This window comes from Heloderma suspectum, chromosome 6 (assembly GCF_057233095.1).
Source record: "Heloderma suspectum isolate Gila_16-S chromosome 6, 16-S_ref, whole genome shotgun sequence".
Taxonomy (NCBI): Eukaryota; Metazoa; Chordata; class Lepidosauria; order Squamata; family Helodermatidae; genus Heloderma; species Heloderma suspectum.
In genome coordinates, this window is record NC_139463.1 from 86890074 (window position 1) to 86913389 (window position 23316).

General features: G+C 45.2%; 1 protein-coding gene across 1 annotated transcript; it reads right to left on the minus strand.

Moving 5' to 3' along the window:
- Nucleotides 1–15207: 15207 nt before the first annotated feature.
- LOC146341718 (vomeronasal type-2 receptor 26-like) lies at nt 15208–23316 on the minus strand. Its single transcript, XM_084807047.1, has 5 exons — nt 22948–23316; nt 21227–21976; nt 20463–20690; nt 18554–18680; nt 15208–16109 (listed from the first exon to the last, which is right to left on the minus strand). The coding sequence occupies exons 1-5, from the start codon at nt 23314–23316 to the stop codon at nt 15208–15210; spliced, it is 2376 nt and encodes a 791-aa protein (XP_084663173.1).

Sequence of the window (23316 nt, forward strand, 5' to 3'; positions counted from 1 at the left end):
AAAGCGCATTTTAAGGTACTGTATACTCTGCTTTTCTGGCTATGGGTGTCCCTGACAGACCAAAGCCGATTTCATGAAAATCCGCATTAAACATGAAAGCACTTCACATGCCATTGCAATGTAGATCCAACCCTGGTCTTTAAAAGAGGCTGTGCATGGACCCCCCACTTTGCTTTGGATGCCCCTTCAGACCTTCCAAAGGAGCCTCACTTTGCTTCAGACTGATTCAGACCCCATCCGCTTTGACTCAGATCCAAATCTGAAGTGATATTCAGATATCCGAATCACTCATTTTTGGCACTTTCCCATGGACTTGCATGGGAAAACACAAATGCCCATACATTTTTCAGTTTTTATGATACACACATAAAATTTGGGGAGCTCTCTGTACCTCCAGAGGGGTGTCCACCTGCCAAATTTCAGGCAATTTGTCCCAGTTTTTTGTGTGCTAATTGCAGGTGAAATTTGATTTTTTTCAAGGAAGTATCTCAAAGCAAAGAGCCATAACTTTCAACTGCTTGTACAGAAGTGCATGACAGTTGGAGAACACACAGCCCCCCCTGGAGGGCATTCAACCTGCCAAATCTCAGACAGTTTGTCCCAGTAGTTTTTGTGCAAGGTGAAGGTGAAATTTGATCTTTTCAAGGACATCTCTCCAAGCAAAGAGCTGCAACTTTTCACTGCTTGCACAGAAGTGCATGAAAGTTGGAGAACACACAGCCTCCCTGGAGAGTATCCCACCTGCCAAATTTCAGACAGTTTGTCCAAGGAGTTTTTGTGCTAGCCACAGTTAAATTGTGCTGTTCCCAAAAACTCAAACCAAAGTTCATAAAGGGATAATCAAGTTAAGTGGTGAAGTGGTGAGGAGGTCACTATCTCTAAACTCTGCTGTGAGTTTCTTTGAAGTGCAAATAACCTCTTTCCCCTAGTACTACTTTCCTATTCACAGTCAAAAACCTCAGGGTCTCTTTGGCAGAATTGCCTGGGAAAACACTGGCTGGTAGGCGGGAAGCAAAGATAGCAACCCTGCCAGGTGGGCACATTGTCTTGAATGAAGAGCAACGACAGTTGTCTCCTGGACTGACAAGAGGCAGGAAGCAACACAGCAACCCTGCCAGGAGGGCACAGCAGCACTTCGCCCACCTCTGCCCTTGCCAATACCCCGAAGATGCCTCATATTGGGCTTGCTTGCTTTGCAACACACAGCATAGTATTGTATTATTTAAATAGAATCATAGAATCATACAGTTGGAAGGGGCCTACAAGGGCATCGAGTCCAACCCCCTGCTCAATGCAGGAAGCCTGATGCCCTGGTGGTCTCCCATCCAAGTACTAACCAGGGGTGATGCTGCTTAGCTTCTGAGATCAGACGAGATCGGGCACATCCAGCCCTTTGTTTGTTCTAATAGTGTTAATTTGTGTAGCGCTTTGCCCACTGTTTCTGGAAATGTGGACTGTGCATAGTCCTTTGGCACACTGTTTGCTTGTCCACACAGCACAAGTGCGCACACACAACACACACACACAAAAGCAAACACTAAACTATTGTACAAGCAAAGGGGCAGGGGGAAACTAACTATAATCCTAACAGAAGAGAATGGGGATGATGATGATGATGATGATGATGATTATAGAGATCAAACATGGGAAGGGAAGGAATACAGGAATTGAGAAGGGGAGATGGAGGGAGCCAAGAACAAGGAAAGGAATATATATATACACAGAATCAAGGTAAGGGCAAAGTAATGGTTGAGAGAGAATTGAACAGGTGGCGGGGGTGGGGGAGATAAGCAACTACAGTGAAATTTTCTGGATTTTTAAATGAACAAAGAAGAAGAATGAATAGAAATTTATTACAAAAGGGCTGGGTGGGAAGAGAATAACATAGCTGTCATAGCACGCGCTTTCCTCTTGGCTTCGTTCTGCCCAAGGCGAGTGGGAAGGGCTAATTTGCTTCCCGCTGTCCTTCGGTGGGAGAGCAGGAAACTCTAGGCTACATAGTCAAGGCCCATCAGGATCAAGGGAAGGGCATACCCACACAACCAAGGAGTTCCAGGCCACCACTTTCACATTGGCAACTCCACGCTGCATGGGTTCTGGCAGAGGGAAGTCCAAAAGTGATAGATCAAACCCAGCCTGCCATACACTGAGCTGACTACAAACACAGACACACAATCCACAGCAACGAGAGTTCAAGTCTATGAAAACCCCCACAGTACTTTTCATGGCAAGTCCTTAACAATCCTAAGTTCCAGTCCATGTGCAGAGTGCCTCCAAAAGCCCAGATGATGATGGATCCAAACAGAGAAGGCTTCAGGCAATGAAGACGAGATGTTCCTAGCAAAGGCTCTTCGCCTTTGCATCAGCTTAAAAGGGAAGGTGTGACTGTAGGACACCCCCCCCCCCGATCCCTTGACAGACAAGGGCCTTTAGCTTTTCAGCAAGGCCCCTGTCTAAACAGGATGGCACTGCTCAGCCTTCCAGCAGTGACGTTTCAACCTGGGTGACCCTTCTGCAAATCCCATCCCACATCTGTCAGGTTCTCACAGACAGCTTCTAGCCTCCCTGCCTGCCAAGGCCAGACCAGCAGGTGAACAGGGAGCTGGGTGATTCCTCCTGGCTCTGCTCTGAGAACATTGACAAAGAGAAGCTCACACAGACTCTGACATTCCAGAGGCTGAAAAGGCCCAAGCCCTTCCAGGCTACTTCTAATTAGATCCTGGCTATAACCTACAAGGCCCACTGCAGTACTGAAACTGAGCCCTGACAGTGAGCAGGAGGCTGAAGGTCAGTCAAACAGAGGCAATGAAACCAAGGCCTACAACAAGAAGAGAGTAGTAGTAGTAGTAGTAGTAGTAGTGAGAGACTCCTTGCTGCATGTCACTGAAACCCAAGTATGCCATGAAGACCCACGGACTTGCCAGGTATGCTGTCTCCCAGATGTGACTGAAGTGAGCCTGCACTCATAAAGCCCACTGACAGGTATCCCTTTCTTCTCATCCATATGGGAACAAATGATACTGCCAAGCAGAGCAACAAAGAAATCATGTCAGACTTTGAAGCTTTGGGAAGGAAACTCAAGAACTTTGGGGCCCAGATAGTTTTCTCATCTATCCTTCCAGTAGTTAGAAGAGGGATAGAAAGGGAAAGAAAAATACTCCAGGTGAATGACTGGCTACGAAGGTGGTGCTGACGTGAGAGCTTTGGATTCTGGGGCCACGAGCTATACTTCCTGGAAGATGGACTGTTGGCAAGGGATGGGGTGCTAGGGATGTACGAAAGTCACTTACCTTTCCGCGGATTATGTTGATGGTGGCGGGGGAGGCGTTCTGGCCGTGGAGGGCTCTGGGGAAAAAAACCAACAACTGCATATGCAAATGGCGGCTATGGCCGCTGCCATTTGCGTTCCTTATTTTTAGCTGTCTTAATCTATGTAAATATTTACGTAGACTATGACGGCGAAAATAAAGGGGAATGCAAATAGCGTAGCGGGCGCTATTTGCATCCCTTTTTGATTCACCTTTTTAGGCTACGTAACCATTTACGTAGGCTAAAACGGCGAATCAAAAAGGGACGCAAATAGCGCCCGCTACGCTATTTGCGTTCCCCTTTATTTTCGCCGTCATAGTCTACGTAAAAATTTACATAGACTAAGGTGGCCAAAAATAAGGAATGCAAATGGTGGCGGCCATTTGCGTACATGGTTTTTTTTAAAAACCTAGCCATGATAGGCTACGTAAATCTTTACGTAGCCTATCACGTCTTTACGTAAATCTTTACATAGCCTATCATGTCTTTTTTTTTTTTAAACCCAGCCATGATAGGCTATGTAAATCTTTACGTAGCCTATCACGTCATTTTGTTTGGTTTGTTTTGGGTTTTTTACAAGACTGCAAATGGCGGTGGTGGCAGCCAGTCAGAAGACCAGCCGCCGCCGCTGCCGAAGTCGCCGCTGGAGCCGTCACCGCCACCCGGAAGATCCACCCCAGGTAAGTCTCGTCATGGGGGGGGGTGTCCGTGGGGGGGGGCGGGGGGTGGCAGGCCATTCCGCCACGGAGTTCGGGGGGCCGAATGCACTGGCCTTCGGTCTCACCGAGATCCGTGGCGGAATTCTGTGACATCCCTATGGGTTGCACCTCACAAAGGCTGGGAAGAATGTGTTTGGCCACAGCATGAAGATCTTCATCAGGAGGGCTTTAAATGGAATCCTACAGGGGAGGGAGATGTAAAATTGGGGGTAACAATGGATGAAGGCTCATGCACCACAACGGAGAGAACAGCTCTAATAGTGCCCAATCATAGTCTTCAAAAACATGTAGGAAGAAAGCCAGACTATAAATCACATGGTCTATGATGTCTATATACTAATGCCCAGAGTATGGGAAACAAACAGAACAAACCTGAACTCTTAATATGGGAGGGAAATTATGACTTGATAGGTGTAACTGAAACTTGGTGGGATGATTCCCATGACTGCAATACAGCAATTGAAGGATTAGGGATGGCGGAGAATTCCGCCATGGACTCCAATGAGGCCGGATTCTAAAGAATCTGGCCCCTCAGAGTCCGTGGCGGAATGGACCACCCACCTCCGCCACCCTGAAAAGTTTCCCTGGAATGGATCCTACCTGCCACCAGCCGGGTCCGGTCCGTCCACTGCCGTCTGCTGCCGGTCTGCAGAAGCAAATGGCATCTGGCATAGTGGACGCTATTTATGTCCCTTCTCTTTACTGTGATAGGCTACATAAATCTTTACATAGCCTATCATGGCAAAGAGCGGGGACTCAAATGGTGTCTGGCGTAGTGGCAAAGAGCGGGGACAAAGAGCGGGGATGGCAAAGAGCGGGGACTCAAATGGCATCTGGCGTACCCAAAACAAGGGTAATCCCAATGTTGGTTGAGACAGGCCTTTGTAAAGTTAACTGTAGAAATTTCAATTGCTAGTTGTCTCTTTGTTTATATTCTCTTTTAATTGAGGTCTATCAGTTTCTAAGTAGCATCTTACTCAATAACAATGCTGGAGAAACTGTACATTTTGAGGGAAAAGGAGAACTGGTTACACAGTGTGATGTTACAAACTGGATAATATTCCCCAATGCCACATTGGTTAGAGTAAAAGTTGGAATGCTGGATCCCCAGGCTTCCCCAGGCAAGGAGTTAACCATTAATGATGACTAAATCGTCTGGCATAAAAGCTTCAACCAGGTATGAAATGTAGTTTCTCCAGCATTGTTATTGAGTAAGATGCTACTTAGAAAGTGATGGACCTCGATTAAAAGAGAATATGAGCAAAGGGACAACTAGCAATTGAAATTTTTACAGTTAACTTTACAAAGGCCTGTCTCAACCAACATTTGGATTACCCTTGTTTTGGACACCAGTTGTGATGATTTTATATTTCTAGTTGCCATTTCCCTCCAGTTCATTTCGTTTATCACGCCTGTTTTCTCAGGAGTTAGGTACCCCTGCAAGTTTGATCAGGATTCCTTCCATACCTTCAACTAAGTAATTGATTAAAATATTGAAGAAGAACATGGGCCCAATGTAGAGCTGAGCAGCACTGAACCAAAACCTCTTTCCACTTTGATGAGGAACCAGGTTGGGGGTATGGTTTTCTAATGAGTGGAAAGCAGGTTCAGGGTGGCCTTAAAGGTCATCCTTGCCGCATAATAGCTGTTGAGGATGTGGAAGCCGAGAGAGAGATTTGGTAAGATCTGGGGATTTTCATTGATCTCTTTTACAGCAAATGCCAAGGCCAGGACATGCTGGTAGTTCTTAGGCACCGAACTGGAATAAGAGTTACAGGCTCTTTAACCAAAAAACGACGGCAGCATACATTTCTACTCTTCATCATCAAGTACCTGCATACTTCCAAGACTGAGGTGTAGCTTGAAATCACATAACACAATGAAGGAAAATAATAGAGGGAAGTTTTTAAAAAGCAAGACATTTGAAGTAGATATTTCTCTGAAGAGCTATGTACTCAAAATATTTTGGGAGAATTCTAGTGCTTAGTAAACTTGCATGCATGTATTGGGGTCAGCTCCTTTGCAAACCGAGACCCAGTCCACATGATTAAAAGAGCCCAGCATGGGTTATTATAGAATTATTATTATTATTTAATTATTTTGATTGAATTACTATTATTATTGAATTATATTATTATTATTGAATTATTATTGTTTAAGCTTAGTTAAGCCATGGTGGGCTACAGCGCCTGCTCGTGCGTGCCAGGCAGCATTTGAATATTCAGTGTCTGGCCATGGTTCCCACAACACTTGCCGTGTTGTGAGTAGGGATGTACGAAAGTCACTTACCTTTTCGAAGGGTGACATTCGCGGTGGGGGGGAGGCGCTCCATCCCTCCCCCCGAAATTCTCTCCGGCTGGCTCCACTCTGTGGAGATTCCGCAGAGCTGCCGGCCGGGGCCGCCCGCAGCCGGACATCCAGCTGCTGGGCAGCCTGCAGGGACACAAATGGTGGCTGCCATAGCCGCTGCCATTTGCGTCCCTGTATTTTGCCATGATAGGCTACGTAAATATTTATGTAGGCTATTATGGCAAAAAAAAAAAAAAAAGGAACGCAAATGGCGGCCACTACATCATTTGCGTTCCCTTTCCCCCCCCGCCGTAATAGCCTATGTAAATATTTATGTAGGCTATTATGGCAAAAAAAAAAAAGGGGAACACAAATGGCATAGTGGCTGCCATTTGCGTTCCCTTTTTTTTTGCCGGAATAGCCTACGTAAATATTTACATAGGCTAAAACGGCAAAAAAAAAAGGAACGCAATTGGCGGCTGCCATAGCCACCGCCATTTGCGTTCCCTTAGTTAAGCCGTGATAGGCTACATAAGTATTTATGTAGCCTATCACGGCTATATGGAGGAAGCGAATGGTGGCTGCAGACGCGGCCGCCATTCGCAGGTCAGCGTGGATGGCAGCAGGTAGGTGCTCCATTCCAGGCCCATTTTGCCTGGAATGGGTGGGGGGGCAGGGGGGCTTCATTTCACCACGGATTTTGGGGGGCCGAATGCACTGGCATTCGGCCTCACTGAGATCTGTGGCAGAATTCTCTGACATCCCTAGTTGTGAGAACCCAGATCCATGGTCTGTTGTATTACGTGAGGGTCATTTAAGTCACACACAATCCCTGCCACCCGAATTCACACAACATGACAAGCCTCAGCCAGAGTCCAGACACTAGGGATGTATGAAAGTCATTTACCTTTTAGAAGGGTGACATTCGCAGTGGGGGGAGGCGCTCTGTCCCTCCCCCCGAAATTCTCTCTGGCTGGCTCCGCTCCGCGGAGATTCCATGGAGCTGCTGGCCAGGGCCGCCCGCAGCCGGACATCCGGCCACTGGGCAGCCTGAAGGGATGCAAATGGCGGCTGTCGTAGCTGCCGCCATTGCGTCCCTGTATTTTGCCATGATAGGCTATGTAAATATTTACGTAGCCTATCACTGCCAAAAACAAAACAAAACAGCAGACGCAAATGGCGGTGGCTACGGCGGCCGCCATTTGCGTCCCCTTTTTCCCCCCTAATAGCCTATGTAAATATTTATGTAAGCTAAAATGGCAAAAAAAAAGGGAACGCAAATGGCGGCCACCGTAGCCGCCGCCATTTGCGTTCCCTTAGTTAAGCCGTGATAGGCTATGTAAATACTTACGTAGCCTATCATGGCTAATGCAGGGATGCCATTTGCGTCCCTGCAGAGGCCGTGATAGGCTTTGTAAGTATTTACATAGCCTATCATGGCAAAAAAAGGGAACGCAAATGGCGGCCACCATAGCCGCCACCATTTGTGCCCCTGTTTTTTTGCTGTGATAGGCTACGTAAATATTTACGTAGCCTATCACAGCAAAAAAAGGGAATGCAAATGGCGGCTGCCGTAGCCGCCACCATTTGCGTTCCTGTTTTTTTTGCCCTGATAGGCTACGTAAATATTTACGTAGCCTATCATGGTAAAAAAACAGGGGTGCAAATGGCGTAGCGGCTGCCATTTGCGCCCCTGTCTTTTGCTGTGATAGGCTACATAAATATTTACGTAACCTATCATGGCCAAAAACATGAATGCAAATGGCGGCCGCCGCGGCCACTACCATTTGCGCCTGCAGGATCCAGACTCCTGCGAATGCACCCAGCTGGCGGCTCTGCGGAGTTGCTGCGGAGCGGGGCCGGCCAGGTTAGGATTTCGGGGGGAGGTGCGGAGCGCCTCCCCTCCACTGTGAATCACTCCTGCGAAAAGGTAAGTGACCTTCGTACATCCCTAGTGATCTGTTTGCCAGAACCATGATCTTATACTTAATAAATGTCTCAGTGTTCATCAGTGTCCCAGTACAGTATATTTTCTTTATCTCCTAACGTCATGCATTAAGACTGAGTAACGATTATAAGCTTCTTTTTCTTTTTACCATCATTGTATGTAGCTGTTCAGCTATAGGCAACAAAACTTTGCAGTGGTGTAGAAAGAAAAAAGTGTAATCTTGAGGACACCCTATCATGTTTTAAATTATGTAACTTGAAACTTTAAATAGCAGTAATGAAGAATGAGGCAAGATGATTGCAAATATGCTACAAAACATTTGCTCAGAGGAATGCAAGGCACATTATATTAGGGTAAGGCAATTAATCCATAACTCATTAATAAGGTCCCATTTTTCAGAGTAAGAAAGGGGGAAATGCCAGAATAACTGGGCAAGCAGAAGGTATGACGAAGAAAGGGACTCACAGTATACTTTTTTTTTGGCTTAGAATTCATGTAGAATCAGTTCTTGGAAGCATACATAAAGTATAAAAGGGGATTATTCATACACATGAATGGAAGTCCCCTGGTTATGCCTAAATTGAGAATTGAACAACAAGTGGAGTTCTATAGCTTTTTTGAGATGCTGATTTTTGACTTTGCCATCAGGCTCTGGAAATCCATTGAATAACAGTATGGAAACCAATAATTTAGATAATGATATGGGAGATGATCACTTCTCCGATGTGTTAGTCTTTGAAGTTGCATCAGATGTGACCAGGTATTTCCCTGGATCCTACACTTACTATTCTCTTCTATAAAGCATTAAAAAAATATGATGTAACTGGCACAGAGACTGGGGTTCCTCTGCCCTGAGCTAGATTTAAGTGGATGAACTTAACTCACTCTTTGAAGGCTGACGTTAAATGCAGCGTCACATATGGGGAATTTGATACTCAGCTTTATCAGATTGATGTACAGCTCTTTTATCAGATCACTTCCAACTACTTTTTGTCCTGTTGATGTTTATTAAGAGTGTTAAGTTGTTTCAAATTTTGACACTCTGTGTTTGTGTGTTGCGGGGGGCAGGCGGGTAGGCGGGCAGGGGCCCGTTACTCTGGGATATTCTGGGCCAGGTTCTCATGGCCAATGTAGCTTAGTACTGTGAAACCTTAGATTTCAAGGCAGAGTCCTTTCCTACCTAGAAATGCCAGAGACCTCAGTGGGCAGGTGAGGGACCAAATAATCCATTGGACCCACAGTGTGGGCACACACAGAGGCATTCACAGAAGCTTAAAGGCATGTTAACTGAGCGTTTTTAAGGCAGATGGCTTTATGAACCTGTCATAAGTGGTTTGTTCTTTATATATATATAAGAGCAGCATAGATAGCATAAGATAGGCATAGGATGAGATAGCTAAGTGAACCAAACATTAGGAGGCCTGATAAAAGATTGGTTCTGTGGGCCTAGTTTGAGCAGGAGTGGATTTTGAGAAGTGCTTGTTTGGGTAAAAGAGTCATTTCTACTTTGGAAAAGAGAGAAATTTAAGAATAACAGGCTGCAGTTGATGAAACTTTTTTTTATAAGTTACCGACCCCAGGTTAAAGAGACAGGATGCTTAAGGAAAAATTGGGAACTTTCTCTGGAATTGTCAAAGGCATTAACAATGACTTTTGGAGATGTGTGAGACACTTAGATTTAGAGTAAGGGGCTTGGATGGAGCTAGACCACCTTATAATAACCAATAAGCTTAAAACATAACAGATCCCATGTAATATATTAGATATATGGCTGGCATAAGATTAGAGGGTATAGACGTTTTACCCTGTGGGTACCCTATGGGTGAGGCCCTGCCTTCAATTTTGAGTCTAAAGGTGCAATCCTATGGGTCTTTAGATGGGAAAAGCCCTACAACTCCCAGCTTCCCCCAGCAAGCCATGGTACATGCTGGGAGTTGTAGGACTTTTTTCTGTCTAAACACCCATAAGATCCCACCTATAGGATTTTTTGATTTTTGAAAATGGAACTCCTGATTACTTTTTAAAAAAAAGATTCCTGGGAGAATTAAATGAAAATTGCAGGGATGGTTACCTCTCCTGAAGTGATGAATTCTGCCAAATTTCATAATGATAGTAGCAAATTAATTGTGTGAAAGAGCATTGACATTTTGAGGGGGACGTGCTTATCACCCTATGCTCTTTGTGGACCATTGTTCTGAAAATGATAGATATCCCAGATGTTCCCCTAAGTAAGTAAACAACCTAGTTTCAAAGGGATAGGTGCAGTGGTTCATGTGGAAGGGGAGCTCTCCAATTTTGGGGTGGGGTGGGTGGGGGAACTCATTCACTTCAACTTCACTCACCCCCCCCTCTGTGTTTTGTGACCTGGGATTAGAAGGTGGACCTGCCCATCATTCAACTGCAATCCCTCCCTCCTTTCCCTCCACCACTTAGAGAAGGGGTGTCAAACCTCTTTCAGCTCAAGTGCTGAATCCCATTTTGGAGAAGGTCTTGGGGGTTGCATTCCAGTCATGGTGGTGGTGGTGGTGGTGGTGTGTGTGTGTGTGCGGGCAAAATACCAAAAGTTCCAGCATATTTTAGCATAAAGCTCTTAATTTCAGAAAGGGCTTTAAACCTTTAAACCCCTTTAGAGAGTGGGAGAAATTGCACAAAAGCTGAAACCACCAATTGATTGCTGGGTCAGAGGAAAGGGGGTGAGGCCAGGGGTAGGGTACCAGGCCATCTGAGGAACCCCTGAAGTCCAGATTGGGACCCCAAAGGGCTGGATTTGGCCCCCAGGTACCCCTGATTTAGAGAAACAAAAGCAAGATATGCTATTTGAATACACAACATCCGGAGAGTCCCCTAAACATAAGGTGCTGATGTAGCTTCATTCTGGGGGAGCTTCTGTTTGGATGGAAGCCTATTTCACCTAGGGAAGCAACAGAAGCAGACCAAAGCATCTGCTTCTTCTCAGGCTTTGGACTTTACCTGAATTCAATGCACATTCCTAATAAATGTGGGTAGGTGGCCTAATTCTTCTTCTTTGTTGCAGGTCCTCCACTAGCTGAGTGCATACAGGTTGGCAATACCTTTCTGGCATGTGCCATTAGCCCTGAGGCTTTTGGAATCTGAATTATCCCGCTCCTATCTGTGCATTTCATTGGATTTTCCACTCACACCTTTGCTGCCCTCATCTATATACTTCAGCATTCTGCCTGGATGGCTGATGAACTTTTTAGAACATTTGGTCTTTTTCCTCAGTACAGAAGTGATCAGTACAGATCTTTCCTCAAAATGGCTGCTGCTCTTCCACTACCCATTTCTCTTACCTCTTAAGAGCTGTGCTGTGCTCCATTGATGCACATGTATTGACAGAGTCGAGAGAGAACCCAAATTGGCACCTGCATTTAGGGATGTACGAATCACCTGTTCTGGTCGGGGCATCCGCTGGGGGAGGGAGGTGCTCCCCCCCCCGGAATCCTGGCTGGCCGGCTCCACTCCACAGCCAAGCCGCGGAGCCGCCAGCCGGCTCCGGCTGCCTGCAGCCAGACATCCGGCTGCTGGGCAGCCCTGCAGGGATGCAAATGGCGGCTGTCGTAGCCGTCGTCATTTGCGTCCCTGCAGTGAGCCATGATAGGCTACGTAAATATTTACGTAGCCTATCACGGCATGGGGAAAACCCCAGCATACGCAAATGGTGGTAGCTGCTGCCATTTGCGTACGCTAGGTTTTTTCCCCCCTTGCCGTGATAGGCTACGTAAATATTTACGTAGCCTATCACGGCAGGGGGAAAAAAACCTCAGCGTACGCAAATGGCGGTAGCTGCCACTATTGCGTATGCTGGGTCCCCCCCCTGCCGTGATAGGCTACATAAATACTTACGTAGCCTATCACGGCCTCCGCAGGTACGCAAATGGTGTCCCTGCATTAGCCGTGATAGGCTACGTAAGTATTTACGTAGCCTATCAAGGCTGAAGAAGGAGGAAGCAAATGGCAGCCGCAGGACGGCCGCCATTCGCACAGCAGCGTGGACGGGAGCAGGAAGTGCTCCGTTTCACGTGCCTTTCATGGGTTGGGGGGCTGGGGCACTGGCATTCGGCCTCACCGAGATCTGTCGCAGAATTATCTGACATCCCTACCTGCGTTGTGTCGGCAATAAGTGTATGTGCAAAGTGCACTGGAGAACATGTTCCCAATTAGAGTTATTGTTCAGATAAGGATGACTGAAGAGAGAGAAATGTGTGTGGAGGTTTTATGTGAACATGTAAAACCTTAATTTTGGAATGACCTGAACTTTGAAAAAAAAGAAAGAAAAAACCTTTTAAAATGACCTTGCCGTTCCAGGACATTTTTCTTTCTTTAAAACAGCATTGCTTTAAACAAATAGTTTATCGCTCAGTCACACCTAAGATAGCCTTCTTTTGGGAAGCCCCTAGGAAGAGGAAGTGTTTTGGCTGAAAGTAAACAGAGATGGAGGATTTCAATTTAAAAAGAACACCCACAAACAAGGCGGTGAGCACAATTCATTTTTTTTTTTAAACTTACATATTTATTATCGGAATATACTATACTGCGTTTTTATTTATGAAAATTTCGTGACTCTTTGCAGATGATGAAAAAAAGCCGCATGACTGCTGGCTCTGCAGGACCTCATGGTGCCGTTCCGCAGAGGATTCCGTGGTACAGACTGAAGGGAATTTGATCCCATTTCAGTCCATGGCGGAATTCTCTGACATCCCTATCTAAAGAAGAGTGGGAGACATGGCCCATGAGTACAAATTGGAAAGAAAAAGTCAGGGAAGGTATGAATTCCCTTTTAATCAGTCAAAAAAAAAAATGTCTACTATGTCCATTTCAAGAAAATCTTTCAGCCCCCAAATCTTGCCAGGGAGATGCAAAAGTGGAACCAGGCCTTCACTTGCACAGCTGCATATGAATGAACATTTAGATGGACATCCACATTGCTAGGTCAATTCTCATTCATTGATTCCCACCCCCGATCTGGGTCTAAAGCATAATTTGACAAAGGCCCTTGTCAGGAACCTTAAAGAGTTGCTTGAGAAAAAACTAGAATGGACAAAAGCTATATGCAATGACAAAAAAATAAAAATAGCATAAAACCTCCTGGTTTCAGGCTATGTCATGTTGGCTGTCTCATAGTTGGCTGTTTCATAGTTGACTATTTCATCATTGGCTAGAGTTAATGGTATCTCATATTGGGTCAATCTCCAAAAAGTCAGGAAACTGGAAGCTAAGGCTGATGCTTTAACAGACATGCTCTATGATGTTGTGTAATCTTGCAAATTGTGCTTGCTTACAACTTATGCTCCATGCACCAAGACTTTTCCTTGGTCTTTCAGGCCTAAATCCAGATGAGGAGGATGGAGTGCCTGGGACCAGCACAAATGCCCCGTGTTATCCTGGTCCTGTGTTGCCTTATGAAGTTTCTGAGCCTTATTGTATTACTCGAACAATCATTATATGAGTTGACCCATGCCAGTTTGTTGCTTACATCAGTAGCTGGATGGGTGGGTTAAGCGGTGAGGCTAGATGCCTCATAAGGCACTACAGGACCAGGAAAACATGGGACATTTTTGTTGACCAAAGATGTAGGTGCACATCAATCAAGGCATCAGACTCAGCTTCCAATTTACTGTAATTGTTTCATCACTCGATCAGTTATGGATGTACCAATATCCCACTGGTCACACGGAGCAGCAGTTGGATGTTTCAAGTGTTTCATTTCAGTGTGCAAAGGGCCAAATTTCCTCTAATGCCTGCTGCACTGTCCCCATGCCCAGTGTGAAAAATTCACATCATGGAAGCCAAGGTAGGTATCTGACAGCAGCAATGGCTCCTTTAAAGATGGTGCATGTCCTGCCCCCACTGGAAGATTCCTTCTTGGAGGAAGAACTGGAGGACCAGGAATCGCCCACCGCCATCAATGCACAGGATCTACTAGTAGAACAGGAGAAATCTGGCCCTTCAGGGCTGACTACATGAGTGTATCACCTGTGGATGACAAGGACCCTGCCTTGGAGATGAAGGCAGGGAACCCCCCAAGCTCTCAGGAAAGACACTGCCTGAGAAGACCAGAACTCAAGAGTGCAAACTGAGCCAGAGGCCTCCTTGTAAGAAAAAGGTATATTAAAACATCTGAGGCCTGCTCACAAGGAGCACCCTTTCAGCTGCAGTCACTAACAGCTCACAGCTGAAGCTTAGGTGTGGTACTGTCAGCCTGTGAATAAAAGCAGCAGGGTAAGGGTGAGAGAGTTTCTGGAGACAATGTTGACCAGACTTTCCTGAATCCATCTTCTCTTGCCTTGACTGCAGACTTCTTCCTGTCATCTGTACTTCTGGACTGAACTCTGACTCTTCTTCTGCCTGCTCCTTGTCTGGTGTATCGCCTTGGGACCTTATTGTCTGTGACCTGGACTGCTGAAATGCTGCTTTTTGCCTGATCACCTTGGAACTCTTGAACATGCAATTTCTGGGTTCAGAGTCTGGAAACATGCAGGTCTGCTGGGCCTGCACATCTTTGCTTACAACTGTTTCTAATGTGAAGAAGAGGCTGCCAGTGTGATGATGCTGGCAGCATCTTTTCCATCAGCAATCTTGGGAGCTGAACTACAAAGCCCACATGTAAAATGACACCAGAGCATTATGCTGGCAATGTCTTCACTTTACTAATAGCTACAAGGGAAGGAGGACAGGCTCAGTGTGCACCTCCCATTTTCTCAGGCTACAAGTTATGGTCACCCCCACTGGGGATAGGGAAGCAGGCAGTTTAGGGGCTGGGGAGTGTGTAAACTCACTTAAGATGGGGACCCTTTTGAGGCTGGCTAAGCCACTCAATTCTTCTTACAAGATGCAAACACCCATTTTCAAACTCTTATGACATCTCTGCCATCAGCATTTCCAGTAAAATACATCTCACTGTTAGGACAGAAACATATTCTTTCATTTTCTCCTTCTTACTAGGTGCTCCCTGTTGTTCAGTTCAGGCCTCAGTACAATAATGTAGCATTTAGGGGAAAAGATGAAACCCAGTAATCCAGCACTGGAGGACAAGATGGAGAAGATCTCCACAGCCACCATGTATTTTCCTTTGGTGCTCAGGTAGGATGGAACAAAGGATAACCAAACACTGCAAAACACCACCATGCTGAAAGTAATAAATTTGGCCTCATTGAAACTGTCAGGTAACTTCCTGGCTAAGAAAGCCACAATGAAACTGACAATTGCAAGACAGCCCAAATAGCCCAAGACACAGTAAAACATGGAAGCAGAGCCCTCATTGCATTCCAGAATGATTTTCCCATCCAATGAGTGTGTGTCCACATCTGGGAATGGCGGAGATGTACTTAGCCAAACTGTACAAATGCCTGCTTGAATCAAGGAGCAGGAAAGGGCAATAGAATTGGCCAGTCCTTTCCCCACCCTTTCCCTCATCCTGGATCCTGGTTTAGTAGCCATGAATGCCACAACCACAGTGATAGTCTTTGCCAAGATGCTGGAAAGGGCCACAGAGAAGACAATGCCAAAAACCATTTGTCGGAGAAGGCAGGCCGCCTTTCCAGGCTGCCCAATGAACAGCAATGTGCAGAGGAAGCAAAGAAAGAGGGAGATGAGGAGGATGTAGGTGAAGCTCCGGTTGTTGGCTCTGACTATGGGAGTGTCCTTGTGCTTCAGAAAGGTTCCCAGCACCAACGTTGTGATCAAAGAGAAAGAAATCACCAAGATGGTCAAGATGATCCCTAAGGATTCTTCATAAGAGAGGTAGCTTAGAACTTTGGGAATGCATTGAGTTTTGTCCTTGTTGGGGTACTGAACTTCTAGGCATTTGCTGCAGGCATCCATGTCTGAAATAAAGGAAGAGCGGATTGATTATTTCATGATACTGTGCAACTTCTACGAAGGGGTGTGAAGTCTAACAGTACGAATGCACCTTCCTGCGTTCTTCTGCCTTAAAAAGAGTTTTTGGATTGTTCTGAAATCGTATTATGTAGTGGCTAAGTTAAGTATTTTGGTGAGATAGGAGACCCTGGACTCAGATCTTGCCAACTTATGAACTCACTAGGTAGCCTTTATGAAAAGTCATTTTTTCTCCACCTTATCCCTCATTTTAAAAATGGAAGTAATAATAATATTAACCTTACAAGACACTTTAGTTCCCAGACATGTTCTGAAGGCGCATAGTACAGCCATCCTGATGAGGTTGCAGCGATGTTTGTCTGGTCACAGAGCCCTGCTAGTTCTGACCTGTTTACTTGAGCATTCTGCTCCCAAAATGGCCAGCCAGATGCCTATCAGAAGCCCAGAGGCAGGACATGAGCACAATATCATTTTTACAGTCTTCTTCCCCAGCAACTGGTACTCAGGGTCATAATGCATCTGGTACTGGACTGGACATAATATATAGCCATGATGATTAGTAGCCACTGACAGCCTTTATTACATGAAGCCTGATGTACACTGCCTAGAGTTTGATTATGGATCAAAGAGGATATAATATGTAATAAACTAATCAAACCATCATTTGATTAGTTTTACTATATTTCTTTATAGTGTTTTACTAGTTTTGCTCCTGGATGGCCAGGTGTCAGCCATAACTAGGAGTATGATGCAATTGGCCAATTTGGTGTGGTGTGCCATCTCCATCTGTTACTAGAGGAAGTGTGTCTTGTTATGGAGATATATGCCTATATTATATTGAGATGGCATTACTGCAATGTTCTCTATGAGGGATGCTTTTGAACAGTGTTTGGAAACTTCAGCTGGTCCAAAATGTGACAGATAGTTAACTGGAGGCAGTTATTGGGAATGTGTGCCTCTCTGACTGAAGCAGCTTCACCACCTTCCAGTCTAATTCTGAATTTAATTCAAATCTCTGGGTGATGACTTGTACAATTTTCTTAAGGAACACCTCCTCTTACATGATTTTACCCTTTCACTAAGATCTTTTGGAAAGTGTCTCACTGGGTTTCCAATTCCAGAGATATAATTGGCTGGAATCTAGGACAGGACTTTCTCAGTGGCTCCACCTAGGCTGTAGAACCTCCTTCCAAGAGAGCCTGGTTTTGATTTTGGAATTTCACCAGTCATTCTGCTCTCTTTTAAAGTATTTTTTTACAAGTATGTTTAGTTGTTTTTTCTTTAAATAAAACTGTATTGAGAACTGCCTTCACATACATTTATGGGGTTCACATTCTCCAAATGCATAAATAAGAAATACATACATAATTGGGATAACTCTGTGCATGATCCCTCTGTATGCCCCAGCCGTGGGCTGCTAAGGTTTGGAGGTGCCAAGATAAGCCAGACCCAGGTTTACTTACAAGGAGCCTTTATTGAATACTTACAGCGCACAGGAGTACCCAGTGGTTGGATCAGACAGCTTCTCTGAACCCAGAGCCAAGGGGTACAATGGGTTTTATAATATACATGTCAGCAGTGAAGCAGCATGACAGCAGCAAGCATTAATTAGCACTCATCTGCAACTTTCCCAGCATAGACTAATGGTACTGGTTCAGAAGGAAAACAATCAGAACTTTCCCAGCACAGCCACCTGTAACTTGGCATAAATGCAGCCTCACTTATCAGGTAGGGATGGCGGAGAATTCCACCACAGACTCCAATGAGGCCGGATTCTTTGGATTCATGGCGGAATGAACCCCTTACCTCTGCCACCCCATGAAGTTCACCGCGGATGGACCCTACCTGCTGCTGGCTGGGTCCAGGTCCGTCTGCTGAGTCCACTATGCCGGACTTCTGTCCCCTGCCAGTCTGCATCCGCAAATGGCATGGCAGACACCATTTGCGTCCCTGCTCTTTGCCATGATAGGCTACGTAAATATTTATGTAGCCTACCATGAACAAAGCAGGGATGCAAATGGCGTCCGCCACGCCATTTGTGGATGCAGACCAGCAGCGGATGGAAGTCCAGCTGCAGACAGGCCTGGCCAGCGGCTCCACGGACTCACTGCAGAGCGGAGCCGGCTGGGGAGGATTCTGGGGGGAGGGACGGATCGCCTCCCCCACTGCGGACCCCCAGGCGGAATGGTGAGTGGGGTTCGTACACCCCTATTCTCAGGCACATCCTAGGCCCTGATAAGATACTAGTCTTCATTAGCATGGAATGTGCTGAGGCCGCGCTATCGACCTTTGACGCATCTCACATGCTCAGAGGCCCACTAGCAAGGAAATTGCACCAATAATGAACCTAAGCCAAGCCTTATGGATCTCTAGCCCCCTCTAAAACTACAGGTGACTTGGTTACAGGCCTGGGGCCAATACACCCTCCTACCCTTCTGGTGAGAGATCACGCCTTCTGGACATGGAGCACAGTCATAGCAGCAGAATTTCTCTCCTTCCTTCTTTTTCTTGCTGTAGCCAGGAAAGCAGTTGTCATTACACACAGAAAGGGGCAGCACCTGTACAGAATCATGGAGAGTGACTAACAATAAGAGCCAGTGTCTTCGGAAAGTCTGTGCTGCTCATAGTGGGCTATTGACATTGATTGAATGATGACATTAGAGATGCACAGAAGATTTCTCCTGAGTTGGTTTTGGAAGGGAACTTCAGAGACCCTTGAAAATGGAACTGAAGGGGCTTATAGTCATAGATAAATAAGATTTGATAAAAAAGAATAATAAAACAAGCACATTAAAATTAAATTACAAATACAACAGGAACAGAATAAAACCAGCACCCAATCGATCAGACCCATTTACACACTAAGGGCCTGTTTGAATAAAAATGTCTTTGCCAGCCAGTAGAACAACAAAAGGGATTCATCATAGCCTCCCCTCTACTGGGAGTTCCACAGCCTGGAAGGAGCAATTGGTAAGGCCTTCTCTTGCATTACCACCAAAGGTGGCAGTCCTGACAGAAGGGCCTCGCCCAAAGATCTTGAGAAGTGCGATCTTGCATGGGAAAGGCAGTCTTTCAGGTAGCCTGGTCCAAAATAAAATAGGGTTTTATATGTCAAAACCACCACTTTGAATTGTCCCCAGAAACAGACCAGTAGTCAGAGAAGCTGTTATAATAAGGAAGTATCATGCTCCCTGTAACAACAATGTGGACCAGCTGAAGTTTCTGAACAGTTTTCAAAGGCAGCCCTACATACAGCAACCAGATTCGCCCAACTCATTAACCCACACTCAGTGGTTGAGTGTGTGTTGCTTGTTGAACCATGGGTTAATGTGTTGTCTGAACCCAGGATATTTTTTTCAGGATGGCTTGTTAATCATTCAGTCTGACTTTTTTTTTTGAACAAGCCACCTTGAGAACAAATGGTTTGTTGTGGGTGGTTAGGGTGGTTAACAACTGACCCTGTGGAAAGCATCCCAGGTTCAGACAACACACTAACGCATGGTTCAACAAACAACCCAAGGTTCAACAACAACCTGCTCTCAACCTCTGAGTGTGGATTAGTGTATTGTGTGAACAGCCCATGTAACAGTATTAACTAAGGATGTAACCATGGCCAGATCAGACACCCTTAAGCAATGGGCACAGTTGGTGGACTAGCCTCAGGTGCACAAACACACTCTTGGCCATTGCTGAAACATGGGCTTCCAGGTTCAGGGTCAAGTCCAGGAGAACACCCAAACTGTGAGCCTGAGGGCTGGGCCAAGTTACAGAGAAGGTCTAAAAAAGAATGTCATCTAAGTGTTACTTGATTCAGTGGTCTGATTTATAAAATAATGCTTCAGCCATAAGTGTGACCAGTGAAAATGCATTGTTGTCCTCAAACCCAGTGCCTAGTGAGATGCTAAAAGGGGCCGGACCCCTTTCCTACCCCAGGGATCAGTTCATGAAAAAATCAGAGATTTTGTGATCTTTCAGAAAGATTAAGGTTGGAACACAATAAGGAGTTTTCAAAAGTCCTGAAACTGGCTTATTATGTAGAGGTGCAATGAGGGTAGGACTTTGGAGCATACCTCCAGGCTCCCACTCAACAGACTGAGCAGGAAGGCCCTCAAATGCAGCACAGTTGCCTTACTACTCTTTCAATTAAGTGAAGTAACACACATTACCATTTAAAGAGCACAACTCACACCCCCATAAGACTCTTATGACTAGAGTTTAAAACAAAACTACTGAACTGTAGCAATGGATATATGACAACATTTGGTCCTCAAACCTCTTTTATGTGACGCATCAAATAACGAGGAGGTTTATGTACTCAGGCATCTCCAGCTATGGCTAACCTGGTTAAAGCTTTTATGCCAGACGATTTGGTCATCATTAATGGTTAACTCTTTGCCTGGAGAAGCCTGGGGATCCAGTCTTCCAACATTTACTCTAACCACTGAGCCATTGGGGAACATCATCCAGTTTGTAACATCAAATGGTGTAACCAGTTCTCCATTTCCCTCAAAATGTATAGTTTCTCCAGCACTGTTGTTGAATAAGATGTTACTTAGAAAGTGATGGACCTCGATTAAAAGAGATTATGAACAAAGAGAGAACTAGAACTTGAAGTTACTCCAGTTAACTTCAGAAAGACCTGTCTCTTTTTTTGGACACCAGTTGTATATTTCTAGTTGTCATTTCCCTCCAGCTGACTCCATGTGGCTGATCATAAATAATAATTTTAAAAATCATTATTTTATAAAGGATTGGATCCAGATTTATTCATGCATAGAGTAGAACCATTGAGATCAATGGTCCCATTTATTTCGGTTGGACTACTCTATGCATGACTAAGTCTAGATCCAACTCATTGGGGCTGGCACTACTAATTCAAAAGGATTTGAAAAACCAAACCATTGTGCTGGAATGATTTGATAAAAAAATTAGAGTTCCCATTATCTCTAGATCATAAGCGAACCTACTTTTTAAAAAAGTGTTGATATACAATTACCTCCCATGGCTGCACATTCTGAAGTGCCAGTCTCCCTGTTTCTACCAATCTTCTCCTTTTGGAGCTGGATTCATATATAGCATGCAATGCATGTGCCACAGCATAGACAGCATTGTAGATGTTGTAGCTGTGGCCGGTCATGTTCATTTCAAACAAAGTTCCAGGAAGAGTGTCCAGCTTTTCCTCTCCTGTGCAGGTTTCCTTGCTTCCCTCCATCACATCAGACATTTTTAGTGAACAGCTGAATGCCTGTTCCCAGAAGTCCTGGATGAAACCATCTCCTTTGGCCCAGGAAGGTCTTATCTTCTGGACAAATGTTTTGAATCCTAATGGCTGATGTGAGTGAACAGTGAAGGATATGGAACCATGGAAGGTTTGCATATCCCAAATCTTTTGAATGGATAGTGATGCAAAATCCCAGTGGGATGTAACGACCCACACTTTACCTAGTGGTGGCAATGACAAGAAGGGTGCTGCAAAGAGCAATATTCTCAAAGCTTGAAAGGATGGAGGTTCTCCATATACGAAGTATACATTGGCTTCACTCTCAATGACAATATTATAGTTTTCCCACTGCTGTAAAATAATGTCTGTCAGTTTATCCACATAATCCCATTTTGGTATTCTGACTATGAAGGCATAGCAGAGGCCATTCTGGGAAAGCACTGGCACTATTGTCTGTAAAAACGTGTTTCCCCTGTCATCATCCACAGCAAAGAGCCCAATCCATGTCCATCCAAAATGCTGAAGTAACCTCACTACTCCCATATACTGATGGGCTTCATTTGGGACCATCTGGTACAAAAATGGGGATAAGATCTCGGCACCATGGGCTGGCAAAAATGATCCGTAGGTGAGCTGAATAAAAGCATTTTTCAGATGGATTATATGCGAATGTTAAATCATAGAAATGTAGGGTAGCAAGGGTTCCTGTTTGCCATCTAGTATAGCAACACCCTGTGTTATGCAGGAAATCCAGAATTAGAGATCTCCCAACAAACAGCTGCACAGCCTCTGCCAAAAAATTCTCCACTAATAGAGAGCCCCTGCCCATCGAAATAGGTTCCGGTGTTCAACTGCATTTACCATTAGGATATTTCTCCCAGTGTTGGACTACAATCTAGCTCTTTTCTGTGGGGAGCAGAGAACATGTGTTGGTCCTCTTGTTTGGGACAGCCATAGGTATTTTAAGTGCTATAATGCCCCCCCCAGCCTGAGTCTCCTCTTCCCCAGGCTAAAAAACCAAAATTCTTGAACGTCTGCACATAGTACTTGTTTTTCCATATCCCTCACCATCTTCATTGCTCTCCTCTGAACCTGACTCAATTTGTCTATAGCCTTAAAGGGCAGCTCTCAAATTCAGTATAGCACTTATGGTCTGACCTGTGTGAAATAACGTGGCGCTCTTACTTCACATAGGTTCAAAACATTTTTTTTTAATGCTGCCTAATACTGCATTGCAGTGCTTTTATCTCCGCTGAATTCCATTTTGTTCGCGTCAGCCCGGGTTTCAATTCTATCAAGGTCATTTTGTATATTACCCGTTTTCTCAGGTGTTCGCTACCCCTGCAAGTTGATACGGATTCCTTCCATACCTTCATCTAAGACACTGAGAAAGATATTGAAGACTGTGGGCCCAATGTAGAGCCCACGTGCTACATGAAGAGCATGTGTCCAATGTGAATCCACCGACCCACTTTATCACTTTGCCTGCATTTAACCAGTTTGCTAACCAAAAGAGCATGGAACCCTCTGTCAATGCTTTGCTACATGAAGAAGGTGGTGTGTCACACCTGTGAAGCCTCCATACACCCGTGCATACAGCTTACCTGTGGAGTCTTATGTCTTGCTGAAACGATGGCCATATTGGCAGAAGTTTCAGAGATGCATCCTCCAATGAGAGCTACCATATTGTTTTGGTTGTGACACGTGAAGTTGGGGACAAACCTATGTTGTGTGGAAAGCAGGCTCAGGGTGGCCTTACAGGTCATCATTGCAGCATAGTAGCTATTGAGGATGTGGAACCCCAGAGAGAGATTGCATAAGATCTGGGGATTTTCATTGATCTCTTTCACCGCAAATGCCAAGGCCAGGACATGCTGGTAGTTCTTAGGCACCGAACTGGAATTAGAGTTACAGGCTGTGTAACCAAGGAACAACAACATGCATTTGCATCTTTCGTCATCAGTTACCAGCAT

Bases quoted from the DNA above. Each gene is read 5' to 3' on its own strand.
- LOC146341718 (XM_084807047.1), bottom strand. From the start codon at position 23,316: ATGCTGGTAACTGATGACGAAAGATGCAAATGCATGTTGTTGTTCCTT. The intron at 21,977-22,947 runs GTAAGCTGTATG...GCTTTTATTCAG, and splicing joins CAAGACATAAGACTCCACAG to CTCACCTACGGATCATTTTT. The intron at 20,691-21,226 runs GTCTATGCTGTG...CTTTTAATCGAG, and splicing joins GCTACAACATCTACAATGCT to GTCCATCACTTTCTAAGTAA.